At 39.6% G+C, this 26,418-nt stretch overlaps 1 protein-coding gene across 1 annotated transcript in view; it reads left to right on the forward strand.

Annotated features, from left to right (window-relative positions):
• Window positions 1–26,418, forward strand: part of ADAMTSL1 (ADAMTS like 1) — a 202,176-nt gene that overhangs the window by 104,157 nt on the left and 71,601 nt on the right. Inside the window, exons 14-15 of the mRNA XM_076362419.1 lie at window positions 10,219–10,520; window positions 15,492–15,621. Of these exons, the coding sequence (XP_076218534.1) occupies window positions 10,219–10,520; window positions 15,492–15,621 (432 nt within the window). The remainder of the gene's footprint in view (window positions 1–10,218; window positions 10,521–15,491; window positions 15,622–26,418) is intronic.

The raw sequence follows: 26,418 nt of genomic DNA on the forward strand, positions 1-26,418 counted from the left end.
ACTCATTTTTCATCTGTAAAGTGCAGTTTATTTTCTTGTGACTTTTCTTGTGACTATACTAAACCACTTAGCTAAATGTGCATTTATCAAACTGTTAATAACCCCTGGAAGCATACATAAAAAAGATGTATTATCAGGAAGTTTATCAAAAGGAATCATACTAATATGTGGTCATATCTGGAAGAATTTGTTACACTAAGAAATTTTTTAGATAAATTTTGTGAATAATGTTGACAGTACTGTAGAAAAAGAGTAATATATATATGAGTATATGTAGCTTTAAATATTAACAAGAAGGGGTTTGTAGAGAGTAGGTGTAACTTGCAGGGAAAGATGAAGAGGCTTTTGTTTATCATGGCAAGTATTTTAATAAAATATTCTGGAAAACCTTATGGGTTTATGATATTGTGATATTATGATGACTTGTGATACTAAAACAGGCCTTAAGAGATAGAAAAGAAAAGAAGTTTAAGAACTTTAAAATGTTTTAAGTGCAGCTATGACACCTCCTTACTTTATAGTTTCACTGTTCTGCTGCAATAAAGGCCCTGTTCTGCAAAGACATCCTAATCTTTTTACCCCATCATCAGTGATAGCAGTGGGATACTATCATACCAATACAGTGGGGCACAGTCCGGACTAGGTTCGTTCTGCCATGGGGTGGCATTTTGTACATTTTTTTCTCCCTGCAAAGCGGAACTCTGGGAGCATGTGTAATCTTTATTTTAGGCTGATGAGAAATCAACATGACATTAAATTAAATTTAAGTATAGATTTTTAGATGTGTTGACTAACAGCTAAAATAAAGGGCAGAAAGTCAGGGTCTTTATGCAAACTTTCCCAAAGCTTGGAGCTACCCATGCTTTGTGTTTAGTTTGGAATGATTTTTAGTGATAAGGTATGAGACAGAAAGACCAAATAAAAACTTAGAAAACTTGTGCTGAAAGGGCCATCCGTGCAATCCCCGTCTGTAAACTGTAACAGCCATCTGCATATTGTTCCAGAATATCTAATCTGTTGACCGTGACCCTGAGCAGTGAACTTCCACATAAAATTTGTTTGCGTGCCTCACTATTAATAGTGTTCTTCATTAATGTCTAACTTTAAACAGTTATTCATTTTTGGTCCTGGTTATTAGATTGAAAAACTGTATGTAACGACATAAAAAAGGAGACAAAACACTCAGAACTCACCAAGGTACAATCAATAATCAACCTTGATGCCAGTTCTACAGCATCACTTGTCCTCATTCAGCTGTGTAGGGTTTTCAAATACACCAACTAGTTGAAAAGCAAGGTGTATTACATGATAATGCACCTTTTGGCCTGTGTTTCTGCAGCTATGCAGAGACACAATGTAATACTCCATGGCCTACCATAATGGCAGATGTCGGGCTATCACCCACATATTTTGGCTGATGAATGATCAGTCCAGAGTGTAGGTGCATGCTAATTTGAGGGTCAGAATGGCCGACAGTTTTTAAATGTTGGATCAAGCACTAGCTGGTGTAAGGCAGTGTGTGACGTGGCCAGCTATTTTGCTGACTGTGAATTTGAGTAACTAGAACATGACCATCAATTTCTTACTGTCTTACACCTAAGTGTGTTGAATTGTGTTACTTTCCTGTGAATATTTTCAGAAAACATACCAGGGATTGTAAAAAACAATGTTAGTTGCTTGCTTCCCCTCCTCTGAGGAAGCCATTTCTTTTCTCCGATTCAATAGCGCGAAGCTGGCTGAGCAGGGTTTGAGGGTGGGAGTAGAGCTGCGCAGCCAGGATGGGCTTTCTTTGAGACCCCACTCCTCCACTCAGCAGGGAGGGAACGATGGGCAGAGGAGAGGCAGCGTGGAGGGGAAGGGGAGCAGTTGTAGGGCGGAAGGAACAGCAGAAGGCCACCAGTGGCATGGTAAGCCAGGTGCTGAAAAGGCAGCGTTGTGTGTTCATGAGTGTGTTTGCTTGAAGTTGGAGTAATGGAAGTTTCTTCAGACAAACTATGCTTATGTGATTTTCCTATTCGCTCTGTATTGGTACAATAATTACCAATTTCATGACTGCACTTGGGCAGATGTCAGTAAGGACTCATTCTTTTCCTACACTTCATCTGAGTCTCTTTCCAAGCTTTCTTATGCCACCAAGTCACTGCCCCCATTCTCCTCTACGGACAGGGTTGTCCTTTGTAGCTAGCAGACCATTCTTCCCCTACCACTGTCACCCTTTCTTCTGTATCATTCTTCAGGCAGAGAAAGCAAACCCCATCTGTAAGCAACTCTATTGTCCTTCTCAAAGTTTATTTTTGATTGGAAGTTTAAAAGCTAAAGCTGAAAATTTTCAGCAGATTTCTTTTATGCATTGAGTTCCCATATTTGTGAATGTCTGTATTGCTGTCTTGTGACTTTTGTAACTTTCTATTTAATATGACTTTTGTTATGAAATTGCATACTATGAGTTATAAAGTTGCACTTTTTTTTTACATTGTCCTTCCACCTGTAATTTTTGATCATTCTCTAACGTGCTGCTAGAGCAGCAGATGCCTCATTTTTATTCCATCTGCGTGTAGTACCTTCATTATTTATTTCTTCAGGAATTTCTAAAGGAAGCAAGTCTTACAGTTTAATTTTGTCTGTATATGTCTATCTGTCAGTTGCCTTCCTCTTCTCTTAGTAACGTCTGAATTTATTCCTATTAACTGAATTTGACAGGGGTATAAAGCTATCACAGAGAATTTTACCCCTGTCAAATTTGGTTGATATTCACCAGGAAATTCAGTGGTAGTATTTTCCACATGTTTCACGGAACTAAATGACTAGGTAGAAAACTGACACCCTACAATTCCCCAGTTGAAGGAAAGGTTTCTAAAGGAGTTCAGTCCTTAAGAGGTGCCAGAGAATCTACTTGGGCACTCAGCCTTCAAATGTAAATCCATGTTTCATTGGTTCTGCTGCTCAAAGAATTAATCATAACCAGTTCAGCCACTTGAAGGCTAGAGGGGATAGTTATGTTTGTGTTGTCTGACCTGCTGCACCCCTAGATGGGGTCAATTAAATATTAATTGCTGACAGAACTACTATGAAATACTCTAGGTTGGTAAGAAAGTATTGTAATCTTCATTAGGACAAAGGTTTAAGGTGAGAAGTCCTTGCTGTCCTGTGTTGTCGTACATATTGTTCTCCTATTGCTGTCCATCTCTGAAGTGACCATTCACCAGGCCTTAGAAATATGTTATCTGAGAGAGAAGCCACAGTATCTTTCTGTCTGACCTCTTTCACTGGAGCTCATTACACCAGCACAGCCTGACAGCCAGAGTCAGAAAGAGCAGCAGTGATGATTAAAAAAGCATGGGGTTTTCTATGTATAATGAGATTGGTTTTATGGGTGGTGGAGGGCTTGTTTAAAAGATTTCTGTCTCTAACCCTTGAAAAATGCTCTTGTGTGTTAACACCATACCCAGCTTTTAACATACTGCCATAAATAACCCTGGTGCTAGCCATAAAAAGAAGGGGGGGGGGAGGCAGGGAAGAGGGCAAACAATAATATCTGGATGCCAGATGGCACCATCGTAGTGATGGGGCCAGTTCAGTAAAAAACAAAAGGAAATTCCTGACATGCATCAGTGGGGAGGACAAAGCCCTCAGGGAACTGGATATGGACAGAGAGGCCAGTGTTGCAGTCACCCAATATCTCTTCCTTACTTTTCAGTAGGTATTTATGTTACCAAAGACACATAAGCTATTTTATTTTGGTTTTCCCTGTTAAATAGTTTCCATCATGATGTTTGTACCTGATTCACAGGTTAATAAGTAATTTTAAAACTTCCTACAAATGTTTTACTTTAAAATTAAAGCATGTTACAATTACTGGATTGCCAAAAAAAGTCGTGAGGACATACACAGATACTATCAACTGCTAGGCTGTTGCTTGTCCACTTCAGTGTCATGCAGTGAAGAGGAGTAAGGAAGTTTAGGGAAACTTCTCCATATTAAGATCTAATGGCAAAAAATTTAAACTATATATGTGGTCGGTCATAGGGAAGATCAGCAGTGCAGCAGCCTAACATTAGGTAATGATTTCTATCTGTTCAAGGAACCCCTTTAGACAGTCACCACTACTTAGGATTTATGTGTAATATCTATACAGGGCAGAAGCAGTTATCTTTCCCCGGGGAGAAAGGCAGCCGTGAATTTAGGGAGAGCACCAACAGTATAGAATGATTTGACACAAAGCTGAAGGAAAAGATCATATTCAAACTAAACTGAAGAGAAACTATAGAGGGACAGATTGTAATCACTCAGATTGGAATTGGACCTATGCAGCTGGCTCTGGTGCCATTACTCTTACAGATGGAGCCCTGAGATTTTATTGACAAGTGGTCATGACCTCTGTTTCGCTTCTTTGAACAATGGCACCAGCAGCTACCCAGTGCTGTGTGTGAGCATCCTGTGGTGTTATCCACACCTTAAAACCTATGGAAAGGTGGCCTCTCCTGGAGAAAAAGGACAGGTTTTCATTTCAGCTCAAGACAAGGAGTCTGGAACTCTGAGCTCAGTTCCTGGTTCTATCACAGAAAATTTCTAAGCCTTTGAACAAGCCACTAGGCATTTTATTTCACCAGTAGTATCTGATTTTAGATGCCTTAATAGATGGGTGTCTGTGCCTTCAAAGACTCAGTCTTACTGGTATGTGCAGTTCTCAAAACCTCAGACTTTGTCTGAACCATGGATTTACCCAATGATGGATTAAAAAAAAAAAAAGGCATTAAGCAATAAAAATTAAGGGAAATATGTAATTAAGTAGCAGTGAAGAAAATAAGATATTTTTCTCCATAACTCAAAGGACATCAGTCTGTATACACACTTTTTTTCTTCTTCATAACACATTGTAAGAACCCAAGTCCTAGACAGAAGAGGCTGTGGTTATGTACATCAAGTGTTCTGGAGATCTTCACAAAATTGGGCAGGGCTTTCCATGGGTCTCACCCTGAACCCATTATGACCTGCTGTGGAAGGTCTCCCATTACTGAACATTGACTCTGTCTTTGTGTTTCTCTTCTTCTGACTTCCCCAGTTACTATATGGAAGGGAATATACACCAGTCCTTAGCTGTGCCCAGAGTTTGAAGGAAAAAATATCATTATCCCAAGACTAAATACTGCCATTGTCATTGCTGTTCTCAACTTAAATTTTGACATCACTTTTGCTACCTTTGTATGCAATTGATAATTGCATAGCACATTTTAGTCTACAAAAGCTGGATTTTTAAATACATTCCCTTTATATAATTATATATTTTTATATATAAATATATATATATATTTAAAGAGAGGACTTTTTTTAAAAACACTAGACACACTGTTATCTGAAAGGGGCATTCTCATGTGTGAATATGAATAATAGTATATACAAATGCAAATAGTCCTTGCAAAATTGAGCTGCGTGAGTGGTATCTACCCACTGTTCATGTGTGGGTGAAATTCTGTTGACAACTGCAATTCACTTGTACTTGCAGGTCCATTGGATGTGCAGCCTGAAGGCTGGACTGCTGTGCATTTCACAGTTTGACCAATATTTTATATTAAGTGCTTTACATACAAACATGGTAAGCTGGTTTTGCTGTCATATTAAAATTTCCTTAAAATATATTTTCAGTGATTGTAGTACACTACAAAAGCAATGAGCCAAAACCAGCTCAGTACCACACCTGAATGACTCCTGCAGAAGTCCATCGATGTCAGTGTCATTATGTTTCTTTTCCTCCGTTCCTAGAACACGTTATGCAGCACAATGTAGGCTACTGTGCATATGACAAATGGTGCAACAGTAGTCCCTTCAGCTGAACACAATCTTGTGCAAATTGTGAAACCTCAACAGCTAACAAAAACCACTGAAAAATACAATGCCTTTTTTAAATCCAGAACTGACTACTTTGCAAGGGTGTTTGTATAATGGGAAAAGGTTGCTGGTCCATCACCATAAAAGTGCCTACAGATCAAGGAAACAAGTGTAGGCATTTGTGTACAAGCACCATCCATTTTTAACCCCCAGTTTTCTTTGGACAGTTTTCCACCTTTCATTCCAACGCTTCTCCCTTTCCAGCTTGAGAGCACTGCAGCCCACAGAGATGCCCATTGAGGGGGGGCTGACAGGCAGAGGGACCCTTCAGCCATCCCACATCTGGGTGCTGTAATGTAGTCAGTGCTCCAGCAGCTGAGTAGCAGCAGACACAGTTAAGTCAGTCATAACAAAGCAAGGTCATGATTTTCCCTCCTTCCAGCTTTCACTTCTCCATCTAGTAGTGATCTCTCTAAAATAGGAACAAAGGTCTCCTCTTTAAAATATTCATCAGAGCTCTCAGAACACACTGCTGTATTTTTCCTTTGGGGAAGAAGCATTGTCATGACTGCTGTGCAGAGGAATAAAAGAAGATGATCTTTGATGCAATGGCAACATGCTAATCCCTGAGAAGTATGCTAAGAGCTATGAAATACTCAATGTAATTTCTTTGAGGCAAGAAGCACCTTTTTAATTTTCATTTGTACAGCTATTAGCACAATTGGGTTCTGGCTGACAGCTACTACTGCCACATTACTAGAACCACTTATTGCTTTTGTCTTATTTATTAGGGTTGTTATTATAGGGACTATTATTACAGTGAGATTTAATTAAATAACATGGAATGACAACTGAAACACCTCTATCATTTCCTGTTTTCTAAAAAAGCCTACTTCTCAGTAAATCTATTCCACTACTTCCATTTTCAAAGAAGACCCAGATGTTAGCATACAGAAAAGCACAGTGCTGTGCAGTGGTAGGTACACTATATGCAAAACAAATAACTTTAAACCCATGGAACTGACTGCCTATTATTCACATACTTTTTGTGTTTTGTGCTCACCATTTGGCAACATTTATCATTAATGACCACACGAAGATATCTGAAAGCCTTTGTAATTTCCTGGGTTTAGGATGATGGAAAATTCAGAACCATTGTATATTTATATTATAAATTCACATTACATAAATGTTCAGTATCTAATGACAAGTCCTGTATGGAGATTTTGTTTGCAGGGTTTTCTTGGTTTTTCCCCCCTTCTTTTCTGCTTTCAAGTCTTTCGATTCTACCAATTCTCTCTTTAGCAGCCAACAGTTATATTAGAATTAAATTACACTTCCAAATTTATCACTTAAAATGTAGAAATTGGGCCTAGAAAGCTGAATAAAATATAATTTCCTGAAGGTATTTCAGTGTTTTCATTATGAGTTGCTGACTAGGGTAAAATAATATAATATGTGGCATTTATAGATCAAGCCTCATTTCAAAAAGGATCCAGTCTGCTTTAGTAATGTTCTTACTTCCCTTTTGTGACCTCTCTCATTTGTTCCTGTGTTTCTATGTGTGATACACATCATATGTAAATATTCTGAGTGTATGAAGTAACTCTGTTTTTCTAAATGAGTAATTTTAATACCTGGCGAAATATCATCCCTTTGGTTTGGAATATAGCAGCTCTTCAACAAAGCAAAGTTACACAACAATTCACAATGTTAAAAAATATAAGGAAGACAGCTTCTGATGAAGGCCAGTGCCTTTTTTTTTGTAACCTGATCAGGATTTCTAGCTCTTAGTTTGTCAGGTCAAGAAGCTTTACATTTAAACTCATCAAAATATCTAAGTCACAGTGGCTGACATGGACTGTTTAATCTGTGACAGGAGATTTTCCATATCAAAATAGTATTATAGCAGTTGCACAATCTTAGAGAAAACAAGATGAGTGACCCACCTGTACTGTTAAAGACTATAATCCTTTCAAAATGAAGGATATCATCTTTGAAACAAGACTAATATTTTAAGATAAAATATCTCAGAGTAGGGAAATCACTTTGCATCATTAGTTTCTCAAAGACTTTGCTCCAGAAAGAAATTTCACAGTCTTTGTAGCAGCATTATAAACAGTTTCAAATGTTCCAACAATATATACAATCTGTTTCTTTCCTTTCTGTTACTTCCTGTGTGTAGTGCTAGCAGTGGATATCAGGTTTATAACAAGAGGCTATAAACACCCATAAAATGTGGGTAAAGAGATGCACACTCTCTTCTCTATGAGAATATGCTGTTCCAGTCAGGGATCCTGGTATATACACGCTGGGCAGGCACCAGGTTCCTTTCTTGGGTTTGGATTCTTTTTTTAACCTCAGAGTGAAGAGAAAGTCCTTTTGTCAACTAGAGAAAGGTGGTGGATGATAAAGAAAAGTGCATAAAGGGTACTTTCAAAATTGCTGATCACAAGACTAAATTTTCTTTTTCTTCCTATCAGACTGTTCATGGGATTCTCAAGGTGAAATATGAGTTTTCTATAGCCCCAAGTAGCCCTAGACCATAGAAGAGACAGACGTGTATTGCCTTCAGCCCTGCACAAAGCTGTCCAAGTCTGGTGTGGCATATCTAAATACAGACCAAAAGGAGAGGAATACTGTCAGTGACAGCCATGTTTTAATCAAAAATACATCCTGTAAGCTCTGATTTATTTGGTAAATTTAGCTAATGCATATGATTAGGTGCTGAAAGACCTAAATTTCTGTCAGGCAGTTGACCCTAGCACAAAAAGCTTTCGGTTCATTACATTAGCACTCAAAAATATCAGTAAAAAAAAACTTGCTGAGTTTGAAGGAGCTGGCAAATCCCAAACACTTACTGTTAATGGGAGAGCATTATCAATAGGGATTGTTCCTGTGAGGTTCTTAAGGGATCAGTGCCAGATCCAAGTAGTCGCTCTTCTGTTCCAGCCCTTGAAGTATATCTACAACCACTGTCTTAGAATTTGCCCGTGGCAGAAAGTTTGGCAGAAAGACCAACAGAGAAGACAAGACAGTCAGACAAAGCTATCTGAATCACCCTGTAACCTGGATTCATTACTGCAGTGTTTTAATACCACGAACATCAGGTATCTAAGCATAAGTAATGCAGGTCATGGAGTACCCTGGAACTACTGTTTCCAGAAAGATTTAGGAATCAGCATAGATCAACATAAGCTCAGCAAAACAAGGCGTGTTACATTTAAACAAGGTGGTAATGATGTGGTATGGAGTTGAATGTGACTCTTCTGCTTGATGTTACTTTGAGTAAAAAGCTAGGCCAATTTCCAGCACTGATTTTTTTTAAGGTGTTGAAAAAGTGGTGACAACACAGAAAAACTGAGAAATTATTCCATTGTTGAGGAAAACAAAAAAAAAAAAAGGAATTCAGTTTGTTTTGCTTATTGTAATGATGTCTGCAAGGTGCTTTTATTAAAGTATGTGTGGACTTTCAGAGGCAAAAATTTGGAGCATGTAAGGGTTCCTAATCAGTGAGACAAGAGCAACAGCCAAAGAAGTCCAGAATAGAAATGGAACACTGTTTTCTTAATGAGAAGTGAAATTAAATGTGCTAGGGAAAGAAAAAAAAAAGGCAGCTAAGGAAATGGTGGGTTCTTTATCTTTTTTATGGCTTCAAATTAAGGCTTAAAAATGGTTACTGCAATAGACAAACAATGGTTGAAATTATTTTCCCTGTAATACTGCAACTAGCTGATAACAGCAGCCTGTTCAGTACTTACTAGTGACATAATTAATAAAAGTAATAAAATTTAATAAATTAATAAAAGACATTTTTTACGCTGAGGGTGGTGAAACACTGGCACAGGTTGCCCAGAGAGGTGGTGGATGCCCCATCCCTGGAAACATTCAAGGTCAGGTTGGACGGGGCTCTGAGCAACCTGATCTAGTTGAAGATGTCCCTGTCCACGGCAGGGGGGTTGGACTAGATGACCTTCAGAGGTTCCTTCCAACCCAAACTATTCTATGATTCTATAATTGTGGTATCAACTAAGGCAAAGCTGATCTAGGTTGAATACTAGCAAAAAGTAGCTAGTGGAATCATGATGCACATTGGGAGATTGCAGGATGCCTTGCACTAAGATGTTTTAGGATCAAGGCAGGTGCTCTAAGCATGCATCTTTCTTCCTGGATATAAGGAGACACTCCACATGAGTACCTGAGAGCCCTTCCACTGTTGCCATTGGGTTGTCAACAACATGTCATGGCTCTCACATGTATTTCATAATAGCCCTATGATGAGGTGAAACATTTGTTTCTCATTAAACAGAATTTGGCCTGGACAGGACTATATTGCTTTTGCTTGCCTGGTTTTTTGTGGATATAACTTGCCTTGCTCTCTTCCTCTCACAGGTTTATTCCTGAGGCTTGGTCCACCTGTAGTGTCACCTGTGGAGTGGGCAGCCAGGTGCGGCTTGTGAAATGTCAAGTGCTCCTCTCTTTCTCTCAGTCTGTGGCTGACTTGCCCATCGATGAATGTGAAGGTCCCAAACCTGTGTCTCAGAGAGCCTGTTACAGTGGTCCCTGCGGTGGGGAGGCAACTGAATATACCCCAGAGGAAACTGAGCTGCTGTATGGCAGCTTGCAGGAGTTTGATGAGCTCTATGACTGGGAATACGAGGGCTTTACGGAGTGTTCAGAGTCCTGTGGGGGAGGTAAGTGCAAAATGCTTCAGTGCTGGATTTGCTTTTGCTCTTCAAGTGTGTACTTTGCAGTTAACACTCACAGACATGCTGCTTTGCTACAGCTATTTAGAATCATAGAATCATTTAGGTTGGAAAAGACCTTTAAGATCATCGAGTCTAACCATATGATCATTGAGCCCAACTGTATTTGAAAAGCATGGCTGAAAACTGTGAAAAAAAACATGCACAACATATTTTAGCCCAGTACTTTCAGGCTCCATGCTCAGGCTGTCACCAAGAGTCATCAATGTATCACATATTTCTGTTTCCTTTTATCAGCTGATCACTCAAAAGGCATGCAAAAAAGCTGAACGTTAAAGTGGTCTGGTGATACAGGCTAAGAATCACGTGTCATTTTTAGTTTTTATCTCTTGTTTTGTACTGTGAAAGTATAAACATGTGGAAGTAAATTGTCCTCCCATAGCAGTCGCATTGAATTATTAATATTCTAAGGGCTCAGCCAGTTCCCTATGTCCTATCACTAAGTGACATTAGCTCTGATTCCAGTGCAAAAGAAAACATATGGTAAAAAAGCACTAATGGTGTGATTGTCTGAAGCTAGCAGGCTTGGTACTTGGAGTTTCTCAAAGTTAATCAAGGCCTCAGGTTCCACATATTATAGACTACTAATGCACAGTTCTCTGATACCCTTTTTTTCCCATCATTTTGTCTTGCAAGTTCTGAGAAATATGTCCACTCCATATTTCCGTATTTTTTAAATTAAACCTAGACTTCTCCAGCTGCTGTCTTTTTACATTACAAGTTTCAGGCTATTTAAAAAAGGATTACTATAGATAAATACAGAATAGATGCTGTAGAACTGGAAACGACTCAGTGCTTTATGAATGGTTAATAGCATGATCTGTACAGATTCACCAGTAATCAGTTACAAACTTAAAAAACACAGTTAGTAGAAAATAATGCAAATGTTTTCTATGCTTACTTTTAGCTTGCTGACAGTAGTCAGTGTTTAGAGCAGTTCACAGAGAGTTGTTGGACCATTGCCACTATTGCTTTGTTTCCTATATAAAAAATATGACACTAGTTTATGCTAAGTGGTGACGAACACTGACTTTACAGGAATATCTGTCATATATTGAGGCTACTAGCAAGCAGTAACAATTTGTCACACTTACACTGTGAATACTGAAACCTGAACAGCTTCTAGACTTATCCTCTTGAAGTCATTTCTTTGAATATAGTGACTATGTATGTATTTTTCAAATATAACTGAGACTGATATGACAGAGACATTTTGCTTTATAAAATTAATCTCTTTCAATTGTCAGCAAAAATTGTTAGCCAAGATTTCTTTTTGCCTGACGTCAACTCCAAATTTTCCAGATTAGCAGATGCTAAGTCAGATATTTTTGTAGTCATTGGTGCAAGACCGGTCAAACTAATTTTATTGGTTTTGGAGTCTCAAGAGAAGAAATTGGATAGATGCAGAAGTAACCTTTCACCTCCCAGAAGCAGCAACCAGAAGGAATTAGTTAGTCATTTAGTCTGCTGTTAGTGGCTGCATTTACCAGAGCTGTCATCAAATATCATGTAACCATTATTCTATTCTGGTAGATATAAACACAGAAGATCTCATTTAATCGTGTTTTGAAAATGAACTTAAACTTCCTGGAGTCATGTCCCACCCTTACACCCTTTTATATTGTAATTTCCTATTGAGAACTGATTTATTTTTTTCAGGGAAAGCAATTTTAAAGCAGGCAGCGTTTTGTTCTGGTAATATTGTGCAGTAAATAATGTTTAGAATTCAGTTACTTGGCAAATAAATTTCCTGAAGTTCATGTACTTTTTTTAATTATCTCTGTACCATGGAACTTCTGATGGATAATCAAAGGTCTTTATATTCTCTAAACGTTCAATGATCCATCCTTGATTTAAAGCTTATAACCATTGGCTGCATTGACCTATCAAAAACAGAAGGACAGATGTTATCAGTATGCTGAGACACAGCGCAAGATTCAAGGAGAAGCTGAAGAAAGTGATTCTGAGCACATTTGTTTGCTGCTGGAGCAAGCCAGAATTTTTTTTTTTTTTTTTTTAGTTGCTGGCACAAGCTATTAGAGCCAGAAACTTCTGTCAGTACATAGTCTAGCAACCACAGACTGGTTAAGTTCAGGCAGGAGCCTTTTTCTTCAATACCTATGCTGTCAGGCAAGATTACTGGTCCTACTGGTACCTTTAAAAGGTAAAAAGTTTTAAGAATCTCTGAAAGGAAATTATAATGAGCAGAGTAGAATGCTGGTAGGATAGACTAAAATTGTTGGAAGTACAATCAGAGATGATTTAGGTGACAGGAATAAGCATGGAGAATGAACTCACTGGGAGGTTTGGGGCAGGTTGAATACTGAAAAGTGAAGAGCAATAGTGTCAGAGCTTGGCTATATGAATTTGATAAAACCATCAGTCTGAGAAACAAAGAAAAGGCTGAATTCAAGACCTCGCAGTCAATGAATTTTGGATAGTCAGCGCTGAAACAGACAATGCAAAAGTGTTAAAGTAATTGATAATCATTGGTCAAAAGCTCATTAGTGACACACTTCAGAGAGGAGAAATTGAAGCTGTGGAAGTACACTCAGTTTACAAAATTTTGATCTGAAAAGAAAAACATCCAGCATATACAGATGATGAGTGAGCTGTATCCCTAGCAAACAGAATTATATCACCAGCATGTGGCAGGACTCGGTGGTTTCTTTCCTCAGAGTTAAGAAGAGTACTTTCCTGGTTTCCATACCTCTGGATTAGCAGTCCTTCTCTCCTGGCTTCATCAGATTGGTCTTGCTGTCAGGCCTGCACAAGTGATCAATGCGAAGTAGAGACCAGTAACTTGAACACAGTGCCATTTCCCATCAGGTAGAGACCCATCTCTGTTCTGCAGCCAGGAGCAGTCTCTCCTGGGGAATCCATATGCCTCTGTTTGCTGTATACAATATGATAACATGCTCAACAGAAAAATGGTTGAACTGGAAAGATACTGAACGTGAAAGGGTAGAGAACATATTGTTTACGTATAGAGATTTCATTGGTTTCCTTTCTTAGAAATACATCACTACCATTTGTTTTATTCTTTCAATGGGCTGTCCTTTTTACACTTTTTTTAAGTCTGTTGGGAGATTACTTGAATAGCAAAATGGCTCGAAAATATGGGGCCAAATGAAACGAATTATTAATTTTATTAATTATGTAACGAATGAAACCCACAACAATGTTGGCTGACTTCAGGGACTTAGGTAATTTTGATGTTGATGTCCATGTCCAAAAATGTCAAATTTCTTTCTTCTCTTCAGCACCTTGAATACAGTGGAAACACTGCCTATCCTTGAGTCATAGGCATGCCCTGAAGAGGCTTGCACACATAGAAGCCAATAAATTGCTCAACTTGCCACTTTGCTGTGGGCCTCTCCTCAGCCTGTACTGAGAATAAGGGGAATGAATCCATAAATAATTTCAGGAGTACAGGAACTACGATGAATTGCAGCACTTTGGTCCTGTTGAGTAATGTGATATCATTGTTTGCTTAACAACATGTGCTCTGGCATTAGAAACAGCAAAAGGTATTGTCAGTTCTGTTACACTGCTCTTGGAGCTGTTCAAGCTCTTCCAACACTAATTTTTTTTTTTTTTAAACATTGGTATCTTTGAAAGATTGTGAGATTTTTTTGAAAACTAATTGTTGGTTTTGAGAAGATGATGCAATTGTTATGAGTTCAACTAATCTTTTCCTAACTCAGGAAGTAGGGATGAATGTTAAAAGCATAATTCTACTTGCTTGAACCACTGTGGATTGGATTTTTAGGAAGTTCAGACCAATTATTATCCTCAGATCCCCCGGGGAAGAAGTAGATCCTCTCTCACTAAGTACTCTTTCCTATGGCATGTAGTGTTGCAATCCCTGATTTTCTAGCTTTCTAACCTTGTGATCCAAAAAACCTGTAATGTTCCTACCTTACTCATAGGAAAAGTGAGACAGAGTAACTGGTTCGCCGAAGAGTACATAAGGAATTTGGTATCACCAAGAATTTCCCGAGTTAAAACATAATCGTCAAATCTCCCAGCTTTTCGCTTAGTCCCAACAGCTACCCTTGTTCTGTCCCAGCTCTCAGGTACACCCTGTAGGTTTGCATCTTCAGTTTAGGTGCAGGTCTGTGGATGCAGAAGAGTAACTGAGAGCAGCTGAATTGTCTGACCTTGTTTTACTTTACTTTTGCATGTATAGCAATCACACTGTTACTTAAAATGTAGCAAGCTGAAGTCAAGGCCATCTTCACGCCTTAGCCTGCTTGACTGACAAATAAACAGCCTTATTGCACTCATAGTGAAAGGATGAGTCACCAGAGAGCACTGGACGATTTTCTGTCCAGGGAAGGTATGTGGTGAATGAACCTAGGGACTTTTCACTGCCATTGAGACACATAGTGAGACTGAAAGCAAGGGCAAGTAAAAGCCCAGCATCCCACGTGGTGTTTTGATCAGGTTATCTCCCAGCTGGCTGGGATACAAAAGGTGCAGTAAGCAATGTACAACTGTGTCTTGAAAATTGCAAGAGTTACAGCTGAAGGCTTTTCCCAATAGAAGGGAGAAGAGGAACTGTGATTTTCGTACTCAGTCAGATATGCTGTGCCAAGAAACATCCCCCTTTGGTAGACATTCATACCATACTTCTCAAAGACCGCCAGGCAGAGCGCTTGGATGTGGACAGCAAACACCTCACTGATGTGCGGGAAGCAGCCTCCACACTCTCTGCAGCCGGGGCTGCAGCCCCTGAGCTGGCAGCCCTGGGTGTGAGGCTGTGCTTCCCCACATGTAGCAGCCCCAGTGCAGCCCCACTGGCTCTGCCGGGCCCATCTCTGCCCTCGGCTTCCCCTCCGGGTACAGAGAACTGGCTGTTGTTCTGTGCATGTGACCATGCGTTGTTGTGTGCAGGTGTCCAGGAGGCTGTGGTGACCTGCCTGAACAAACAGACCAGGGAGACTGCAGACGAGACACTGTGTGTAACCAGCCGCCGTCCTCCACAGCTGCTGAAAGCCTGTAGCCTGGACCCCTGCCCCCCAAGGTAGGCTTCTTATATGTTATCACCAGGAATACATTTTTTTCCAGATTTAAGAGAGATGTGATCACTGATGAAGCTGAGAAACTGATCTTCAAGCTCCCCATGAATCTGAGACGTTTGGGGCCAGGGGTGCTTGGATCTGGGCATTACTGATATGACTCCTGAAGTACAAGAGTAAAACATGCAGACAAGAGCCTAAGATGGCTCCACAGGTTGTAGTACCACAGACTCAACTGTCCGGGCTCAGCAGATCTGTGTCACTCCCCCCAGGACTCCTTTTAACTGACATGAAGTGAGCAGAGGTGATGTGAGTGAGTAAAACTTTGCTGCTGTGTAAGCTAGCAGATCGGTGCAGCTGGGCCAACGTTGTTATCGCAGGTGAGGATACCCGGGCCAGGGCTTTTTGGTCTTTTCCAGACATCATTTAATGGATTTTGAGGAATTCATGACAAAAGCAAAACAAATATACAAGTGTGGGTGATTGTAGTCCAGTATGTTGCCCAGAGCCATTTAAACAACACTAGCGGTATGAAAAAAAGAACTTTAAATAATTTGTGACGCCAGACTCAATGGCCTTTCAGTCTGGAGACACGCACTGCCTCACACATGCTCTTTCTCAGACTGCAGGAGCTTACAGCCTCTGTCACAGTCTTATTGGCCGGGAAGTGCAAAATGGTGGTATAACCAAAGGGCAAACTTCAGACCACCTGCATATGCAGCTTCTGCAGGCAGCCAATTTATGAATTGTCTTAACCTTACCCAGAGTTGTGTCAAGTTTAAGGATACTTCTCCAACCTCCCCTCTCACAAAAGGCTTGCAGAACCTGTTCCTCCCTGGCCTCAGGCAGCTTGCACAATCCTGACCCTAAAAATAGCAGATCTTTGTCTGCAGAGATTCACATCTGTACCCTCTGTGACACAAAATAGCTGTCATGAGATTCCCGTGGTTTATTTAAATAGGCCTGGGCCTCTCAAGTCTTCAAGATGCACTGTATACATATTGTCTTTATTCCCAGCTGTACACAGGTGCATTTACTCTCTTCTGGTAGTGCGGCAGATCTGAAATACATTGATTTATAACTTGGACTATTTAAGACACTCAGCGCTGTCCAGGTGGTAGATATTCCTTAGAGTGTATATTGGTAGGTGTATGTATGCTGTCGTGGTTTAACCTCAGTCGGCAACTAAGCACCACGTAGCCGCTCGCTCACTCCCCCCACCCAGTGGGATGGGGAGAGAATTGGAAGAGCACAAGTGAGAAAAACTCATGGGTTGAGATAAAAACAGTTTAATAATTGAAATAAAATGATAATAATAATAATATGATAATAATAATAATACACAAAGCAAGTGATACACAGTACAATTGCTCACCACCCGCTGACCGATGCCCAGCCAGTCCCCGAGCAGCGGCCCCCCCGGCCAGCTTTCCCCAGTTTATGTACTGAGCATGACGTCACATGGTATGGAATGTCCCTTTGGCCAGTTTGGGTCAGCTGTCCTGGCTGTGCCCCCTCCCAGCTTCTTGTGCACCTCCAGCCTTCTCAGTCGGTAGAGCATGGGAAGCTGAAAAGTCCTTGACTAGTGTAAGCACTACCTGGCAACAACTAAAACATCGGTGTGTTATCAACATTGTTCTCATCCTAAATCCAAAACACAGCACTGTACCAGCTACTAGGAAGGAAATTAACTCTATCCCTGCCAAAACCAGGACAGCTTTATATGACAGCAGGCTATACAGAGGTGTATCGTTATGCATATTAGTAGATTTTGGCTACACAGAGAAGGTTCACATTAAAAATCAAGAATGGTAAGGACCAATAATGGTTTGATTGGATGATCAGGATTTTGAATCTGTGACAAGCAGAGCCAAATAGGCTGACACATTTCACCAAGGCATTACAAGAATTGCTTATGAGGATATTGCAACCCTGACTTTGTTAAATTGTCTGTATTGCTGGCAATAACACACGCAAGCATTATATTAATGCTTGAAAAGAACTTTGTAGGTGGAAATCTCACTGTAATTGATAGATAGCAGCATCACTGGAGCTGAGAGTGCATGGTAGGAGATTGATCACACATTGATTCTGACATGGAAAATAAATATTCACTGGTTAAGAAAAAATAAGGCACACTCATCTAGGCCAGTATTGGCAGTATTTTGTAACAGAGTTCTGTTACAAAAGTGGTCTGAGAAAGTGTGTGAATACTTTTTTAATTAGTCTGTGTGATAATCTATACCACTATGGTAACCTTGCTACCAGAGTGGAGCTAGTTTAAAGCAACCTTGGGTGTGTATGTAGTCCACCGCATGGATTACAAGATGATCGTACTGTAGGTGCGAATCAGGCCATGAAGCAGAGATGAAAGAGGATTGAGGCGGTGGGAGGAGACTAAGAAGCTTTCATCCACCCCTAGGGCTGCAATTGAGAAAAGGGAAAATGACTGCCTTCACTGTATATACATCTCCTCTCCCTCCAGCCCCCTCAGTCTGGAGGAAATGGCCTGTCTGCAGAGATTTAAGTGGCACAGGATGAAGAACAGCATGTGTTCTGCAAAATGGCTCCTCTGGTAAGAGCAAGGAGGCCTAAAACTTCAGGCTGCAGGTAGCAGGCAACGTGGCTAATGGAAAGAGAGGCAAGAAGGAAAGTTGATGTGCCTCCCAGGCAGGCTGTGACAGGATAACTTCCTTATTTCCTGCAAGCTTCCGAAGTGCTACATCTACTGATGCCACTGTATTAAACACAATGATATATTAATTAAACTGATAGTATTTAGTGTATAAGGTTTATTGCTTTATAATCATTAATTACAACAGTAATTAAGAGACTTCCAAAGAGATCACATGAGAAAAAAAAGAAAAAAAATAAAGGCTTTAGGGTTTTCTCTTTGTTTTAATCATAAGATGCTTCAAGATTCTAATTCAAGAAATCTTGATCCGGGAATCTGATGGAAATTTAGGCTAAAATCCTGTCTTTATGAATGCTGATGAAGGCATTGCTATTGACTGACAAGTCCAAAACTTCTAATACACTGTGGCTGTGAACTTAGATCCCTGTTACAGAAGTTCCCAAAACACAATCTGTGAACCACTGATACTTCCCAGAGCTTTTGCTGACGGCTTATATAGAGAGCTGGCTGGTCTCTTAGTGTTGGCTCTTCTCTCTCTTTTCCAGCTGCTAAAGTGCATTAACAGAAGCTAAAAATACAAAAAACACTTTCCTAAAATGTGCTTGATGTGTAAGTGACTGTTGGAGCATGCAGTTGTGGTGGGTAGAGGAGGCAGTCTGCTGAAAAAGCAACTGAGATGGTGACGAATGTCTCCGTAGACAAAGGAATGTTGTCCACAGCATGAAGAAAAAGCTGAGAAGTCTTGCCCAAGAGAATGAAAATTCCCTCCTAATATATTTAGAGAAATTATGCCAGTGATGTTTCTTGAACTGAAACAGCCCAGCATGCTTAGAATTTAGTGCATATGTCTAGAATTTAATACAATTCAAGATCTTGTTTAGCTTAAGAGGGAGTACATTTAAAAATTAGAACTTCCAAACTTAATGTTGCTTCTGCTGCAGGCATTTTTGGTTACGTGTGGCATTCTCCATAGCCTCTCAAAGGGTTAGTCCTGTAAGCCTCTCCTGGTCAACTATTGGTTTAGCTGGTTTAATACAGATTTAAAGCAGCATTGAACCACAGAATCAAGCCAGCCTTTCTGGAGGGTCAGAAGGTATACACCTCAAGACAAATACTGTAAGAGTAGTCAGTGAAGAGTAATTTCATTCTGGTTTTGTTTCATCATTCTTTTTGGACACTTAAGAATGATGCTAAAGGGATCTTCATTGTTGCTGTTCTTTTTGCTCCCTACTGAGAATAGACTAGAAGACTTCATTACTCACTTAATGCTTCCCCTTGAAATTAGTCTGTGGTATCATCATCCTCTTCAATTCCTAATTGCCTTGGTCTCTCCTGGAACAAAATATGGTGAAAACTAGAATATACTGGCAATACTTCAGATTTATGAAAACACTGAAAGGTGATGGTGCTCGTATAGCAGCTGAGAGAGCTTTATAATTTCCATTGAAATTATAAATGGAAATTGGCTTAATATCTCAGCACACTACTATTCTGAGTCCATCGAAGAGAGACAGAAAAACTAAACCACAGAAATCTGTCTTCAAGTATTCACAGCTGTATGGAGTCAGCAAAATTTCATCCTTAAAATTCTTACAGAAGAAAGAAGAAGAACCAGGAAGAGTTGCACACAAAAATTGGAAGATTTCATCCATATTCAAATCCCAAAGCAGCTGAGTTTCCTGTGGTTTCAGACCTTGTTGAGAGTTTTTTTGCTTATTGCTTCAAGAACAATAGCAGAAAAAGAGCCCAGTCCCTTTTCTCCTGGAAAACAGTATAACAAAATTTCCCATTTTGCACTGAACTAAGTGAAACACTGTGGAGCTGATTGCTAAGTTAGGAGCTAATAACGGATTTTCAGCACAGTAGGTAGAGAGTAAAATTTCATATCATTAACTTGGTATACCCTTGTTTGATATTTCTATAGAAAGGATATAGCCTGTTTTGATGTACTGGGAGACCCAGCATGCTTTCTCCAGGAAAGAGAGGAGTGACGACCATGACCATTTTAATTCAGTCATTCGGTTACTTAATTTGTGTCAATCAAGCTATATCACTTCCAGAATTACATAGCAGTATTTGAGCAGAACACAGTCTTCCCAGAAGTAAATGTAGAATAGCTGTTCAGTGTCTAGAAGTTTCTTCTCTAAGCTCAAAAAACAAAAGGGCAGATCACTCAGTTTTGCTAATTGCTATGTTTCTTTTCTGAAAACAATCAGAAAAACCCTGTTTCAATGTTGGCTTTACTGTTTTCAACAACAAAATGACTCACATCCAAAATGTGTCTTTTCCTCAGCCTCCACAACCCAAAATACAGAGGCAGTCATCATCTAATCAGATATAATTACTCTTGTTTATAACAGCAACAGCATGAGCACCTCATGGTGAGCCAACAACTCTACCAAAGGGGTGAAAGAGAATGTTGTAACTGCTCAGTAATTATAACTGCTCAATAGTTTGGTCAATGCATGTTGAAAAGATTTGGTAAACATGTATGGAGGAGTGGAGAGAGAAGCAAAGCAATGAAAGCCAGATGGCTGAAAATGGAGGAAATTCCAGGCAATTTCTACAGCTTTGTTCCTGCGTATTTTGAAAACTAAACGTTTATTCCTGTCCAACAAAGAACAGCTGAATGCTACAAAACAAAAAAAAACAGTAAAGAAAAAGCAGACAATTCTAGGAATAGCATACGATTTCACCCCAACACTCTCTTTACTCCTTCAAGCCTCTGTTGTTAGCAAGATAGGAAACCATCTGAGTGGTCCTGATACCTGAATGAAGGGTCAACATAGCCTGAGTTAGGCTGGACTCTAGCTGATTGCACAGTATCTTCTTTTTCTCTTCCTTTTCTTCTTTTTTCCCCCTGCATCTCCTTGTTTTGTGTTTGTGCAATAAATTACCTGTTATTATTTTAATGTTTATTTGGTGAATGCAGCATTGTCCATCTGTTTTGCACTATTTCATTTCCCAGATGAAGTCAAACTATAAAGGAGAAAAAAATTAACATGTTTTTTGATGCATTTGGAGACGTGAGGCATTAGGTTGCTGGTAGGTCAGACTTAGTTTAAGATGTGCTCCCATCAACAATCTGAAATGAATTCAATGTGTGTGGAAGGGCCAGAGCTTTCTCTAATCCATTAAAGGTGACCTCTGTGTGTGGGAGGGTGTCAATGCATATGTGTTTTGTATCGCTCAAGTGAAATATTAGAACATCTCTGTCTAGTTCATGAAAAAGGTTAAAAGATTTGCAAGTCATTATGTCTACAGATACTGCAGTATAGCCTTACTAGCAGGGGATACCAGTTCTTGTTTTGTTGTAGTCTTTTCTCAGAGGTGCAAGTTAGAATTAGCTTTAATGAGGCAATGATGGTGTTACTGTCTCTTTGTGCCACAGAAAGATTTTCAACCCCTCATAAACCCCTGACATTTTTTTTTAAGTGGGATGTATTTAAGTCTATTTTGAACTGAAGTGCATTGAGAATGTCTTTGACAGCCTCTTAAGATGTAGCCCACAGAGCCTCCTGGGATCACAGGCCACAGCTTGAACTATTGATGGAGTAGGTTGGAGAATCAGACATTAGAAGGAATATGCTGTCAGACAGGGTAGATTCACCCTTATTTGAAGCCTTTAGGTTGAGAAACAGCTTAAACAGGAGTCATGGGCTCAGTGAGAGAATCACAATCCCATTTTTTGTCTAGGTTTACTTTGCTAAAGACAGGACTGTACAAAGACATTTAAACAGGCAGCCATACCTATGCGGCTCTGTTATGCTGTATCTGCATTACCTGCATGCCTACCCTGCACTACTGTAATACCACCCTGGCCTTAAAATGTATTAATCTGTGACCTAAAAATATTTATCTTTCTCTCTCCTTTTTTATAATATAATCTCCCCCTTTATACCCTCTCTGGTTGTTAAAGAGATTGTCCAAGATATGCCTGACAGCTCACCCTTCTCCTTTCTCGCTGGATGTGTTACCTGTGGTGGAGCAGTAACTGCATGCTCCTCGGTATCTCTTACTCAACAGCAGTTACAGTGAAGTCACCAAGGGAACCTGTAGGGAATGGTCCTTTTCAGCCATGTGTGTCACATCTAAATGTGAAGCAAAGCAACTTGCAAGTTGCCAGGGTCAGTGGAGCAGCTCTGGAGTCTCTGTCACAGTCTGCCTCCAGCTCTTCTAGTTTAAAATTTCAGACCTCTTCCCCAGATGTTTTGCTTTTTTAAATAATATGATGGTTCCTTCATTAGATAGGATTTCACTCATAGACATCATCCTCTGTTTCAGCTTATATTCCATTCAGACTACTATATTCATAAAATATTAGAGTGCAATTGTAAATATTTTTTTAATAACTTATACCATATTTCCTTCTTACTTCAAAGAATGGTAGATGACACTTCTTATTCAGAATCCTATATACCTAGAGAGATTATTTTCCTTTACACAAATCTCCAGGTCACAAGTTTCGCGAAGTTAGTATACCATGCCCTACCACAGGTTTTTTGTAGCTTGGTTTGTGATGAGTGTGAGCTTAAAGTCATAGTAGGGACTTAGTGAGTCCCTCTGCAGAGGACAATTTCTCTTCTCTTTTTCCTGGTACTGTTAATTTCCTGGCTTTAGTCATGTTAATATGGTCCACTTCTCTCCACCCTTCTTTAATGCCTGTGTTAACCAGAACTTAATATTCACTGCCACTTGATATTTTTCTGTATTTTGAACAAATATGCTCTTACTTAGGCATTTCATATGTTAACTTCTAATTCTTAGTTTTTTCTCTAAATTTATTCTCAATTTTCTTGAGTATTAATTTACTGCCTCAACAGCAGGATTTTACTCCCAAAAGAAAGTTTTCCCAACAGTGACGATAAAGAGCATGTCTTTGCTCTTGTGCCAAATATGAAGTCAAATGTTTTGTAGCATAATGGCCAGGATTAGCTTTTTCACTGCAACATTAACCTGTGAAATAAGCTACAGGGTCTTCTAAACGGTTGATTTTACTATACATCATCACTTCCTTTAAAAAGGGGTGAAATGAAGAGCACCACTCTATCTTCAATTTACAGTACTGCTGAAGTAACTTACTATAGCAATAGTCTGAGGAATACCCAATATTTTCAAACCAATAGACCTTTATGGATGAAAAGATAAGGTATGTGAAAGGAAAATAAAAATATGGCCCTAACTGCTGAAAATGTACTGTACAGTTCTGTACCACACTTACACATCAGAAAGATTCACACATGAAATAAATGGAGGAGGTGCTTTCATTTCCATTCAGTTTGGAGTGAATTACTTACCTATAGAAGGAGCCAGACTGATTAAACAAAGAGTGCTGTATCTGCCAAGTAGGTCTGTCACATCTGCAGAAGCACAGCAAGCCCTCCTATTTGTGTCCATGAAAATTTACATCTTCAGTTATGTGATCTCCATTCCTCTGGCCTCTCTGCTAACATTGTTAAGCATTGAAGGTCTCACTGACAGAGTGGAGTTTGTGGTGTGCAGTTACCCATCAGAAATGTGACTAAGCTGATGTATTCTACACTGTAACCAGCTGTTAGTAGATCTTAGTCATTCACAGCCTTGGGAAAGACTTGAACCACTCACACAGAGGTGAACAGCAATGCATTTAATTACCACCCGATGGATCCACAGATCTGTATTGTTATAACTATTGGATGGAGGTTTGGGGTTTGGTTTTCTTTTTTTTTTTTATTATAATATTTACACTGTTGTGCTTCCTGATCTGAACAAAGGTATTCAGATACATCAGACAAGTTCATTCCCCTTCCCATGAGGACACAAACTGTACTGTCTAAAGTCATTATTTTCTCCAAGATCTAAAAAGCCAGTTTCTCATTCAGGGAAAGTTAGGGGAGAAGTGTATTAAGTCACCATTCTGTAGTCTGTGGATTCTGCACACAAACCTATATTGATATAGCTATTTGGATGGAGATATGAAGTGTTTTAGTACAAGTTTGCCTATATACATAGTAACTTTTCTGACACCATCACTTTGAATATAATAAATTTTCCTTCCATGCATTTTTTGAGTCAGAATCGGATCTTGGTTGATATTTCCATGAATCTGAATGCTCTACCATGGTTGTTTTGGTTATTTATGGGTGTAACACGAGTTTAAAGCCTCCTCACTCTTTGTGAGGAGCTCCTGCGCGTTTGGATCTCTGCATGTCAATGTGAGGAAAAACATTTTATTGCAGAAGACTGAAGGAATTACTGAACAGATTATCAGTCACAGTTTCAGGATCTCAAAGGGGAAAGTAAAAAGGAAATATTGCATCTGGATGTGCCCTTGGAACAAAGTTCTTGCACTGCCTTACTAACTGTATGTTGCATTGAAGGGAACTCAAACGTAAGCAGGCATTGGGAGTTTCCTGAGTTCAGTCACAGTACCATATAGATATATATATATACCTAAGTTCAACTGTTCTCCCCTCCCCCTACTAAAAAACTAGAGAAAAATCTTGTATGCCTGATTTTGAGAGACAGCCTGTTTGTACCTTCTGCACTGGCGAAATAGTTCAGGAACAGTTCATCCTAATGAAAATATTATCCCTGTAATGCTTCCAGCCAGGTCAGCAAGAAGCTCATGTTATCTGCTGTTTTTGTGGCAGTACTGCTCATAAAACTTGGACTTGCTAGAGAATTACTTAAACCCACACTATCCCAGCCGAAACCAGGACACACTGTTATCTGAACACTGTTTCATTCATGAATCTGCTTTCTTTGTCCATTCAATCCAGTGACATCTCCTTTACTTCTTTCCTGCACTGATCATTTCAGCAAAGGCATCCTTAGATTTTAGGAGAGTCTTGTTACTCTGTGGGACAAAGTCACACGTTCATGAATATTGATCTTACAGGTTGTGAAGTCAGGCATCTTGTATATTCTTTCTGTGCCATCTACATGCATTTTCAAACTATCTCATTTTTAAAATGCTTCATTTTAGATGGTATTTCAGATTACAAATAATCAGTTCATTGCACGTCTTTCTCACCTGCTGAGCTTTTTCTTTCTCTGTCTTCTGGTGTCTGTAAGCTTGCTGATTTCTCCTTCAGGAACAGCTGTTTTTTAACATTTTCCATATGGCATAAAGTTAGGCCTAAGAAAAGGTGTTGGCTTATGAGACAGTCCAGCATGGAGAGCATCAGTGTGAAAAAAGCCAGAGAGTCTTTGACATAAAGCAGCTCTGTCATGGGCAGCAGCGTGTTAAACTGTCCCTCTGCTTCTGTGTAGAAAAACTGTATGAGAGTGCTTCATAGACTGATGTGCACAATTTATTTCATAAATTAGCAGTTCTTGTGTTTTTGCATTACTTTGATGTAGGGTTAGGGCAAGGGGTATTATCCTGCTCCACTGTAGTTCCTAAACTGTGTGTTCCTTCCTGCACTCCTCATTCAGTTTCTGCCATTACAAGTGCAATTCATGCAATTTCTGCCCTATTCCACAAACCTCCCTATATTACTTCTTAACCAGCTTTCCACCTTTACACTAATTTACTCTGTTCCTCAACTGTTTCCTATCTTCATTTGTGAAAGGGGCTACCAAGGACCTATTTCCATTGTATCTCACATAAAATATTGAACAACCTCCTTCTAAGAAGTTGCTGCTTTAAGCGTGAGCCCAAATCTAAACTTGAGACAAAAACTGGTACTCATTTGTCTATCAAGCCTAAACTGATCTGTGTAGCTATATCAAAGACAGCCATTGCTATCATTTATCTCAATGCCACAGTTATCATACAGAGTAAAAGTCTCTTGTGAGGTACTTTTCAGTAGCCAGTATGTCTGCTAATCTCTCAAACCATTTCTCTGCCAAACCAGTTCACTGACCTGAAGTTGTCTTTCCATGTTCCTCTGTGGTTCATGCATTCTGCATATGCAGTAGTCCCCTGAAAGACCCACTAGACAACCTCCCACTGTTCAAAGTGTTGGCAGAAAAACACAAACCCTCTTTTCTGACCTGCTTTAATGGTTGATGTTCTCTGCCTTCAATTCAAGGTGCAGCAAGACTTTTTTACTGTAAGGAACCTTATATATATTGCTTGAAGCATGTCAGAAGGTTATTCCAGCAATCAAAATTGCCGTTTGTAGAATTGTTGCATATTCCATTTACCCTCTGTTCTTCTCTGACTTTTGAGTTCCTCCTC

This window comes from Aptenodytes patagonicus, chromosome Z, assembly GCF_965638725.1.
Source record: "Aptenodytes patagonicus chromosome Z, bAptPat1.pri.cur, whole genome shotgun sequence".
Lineage (NCBI taxonomy): Eukaryota > Metazoa > Chordata > Aves > Sphenisciformes > Spheniscidae > Aptenodytes > Aptenodytes patagonicus.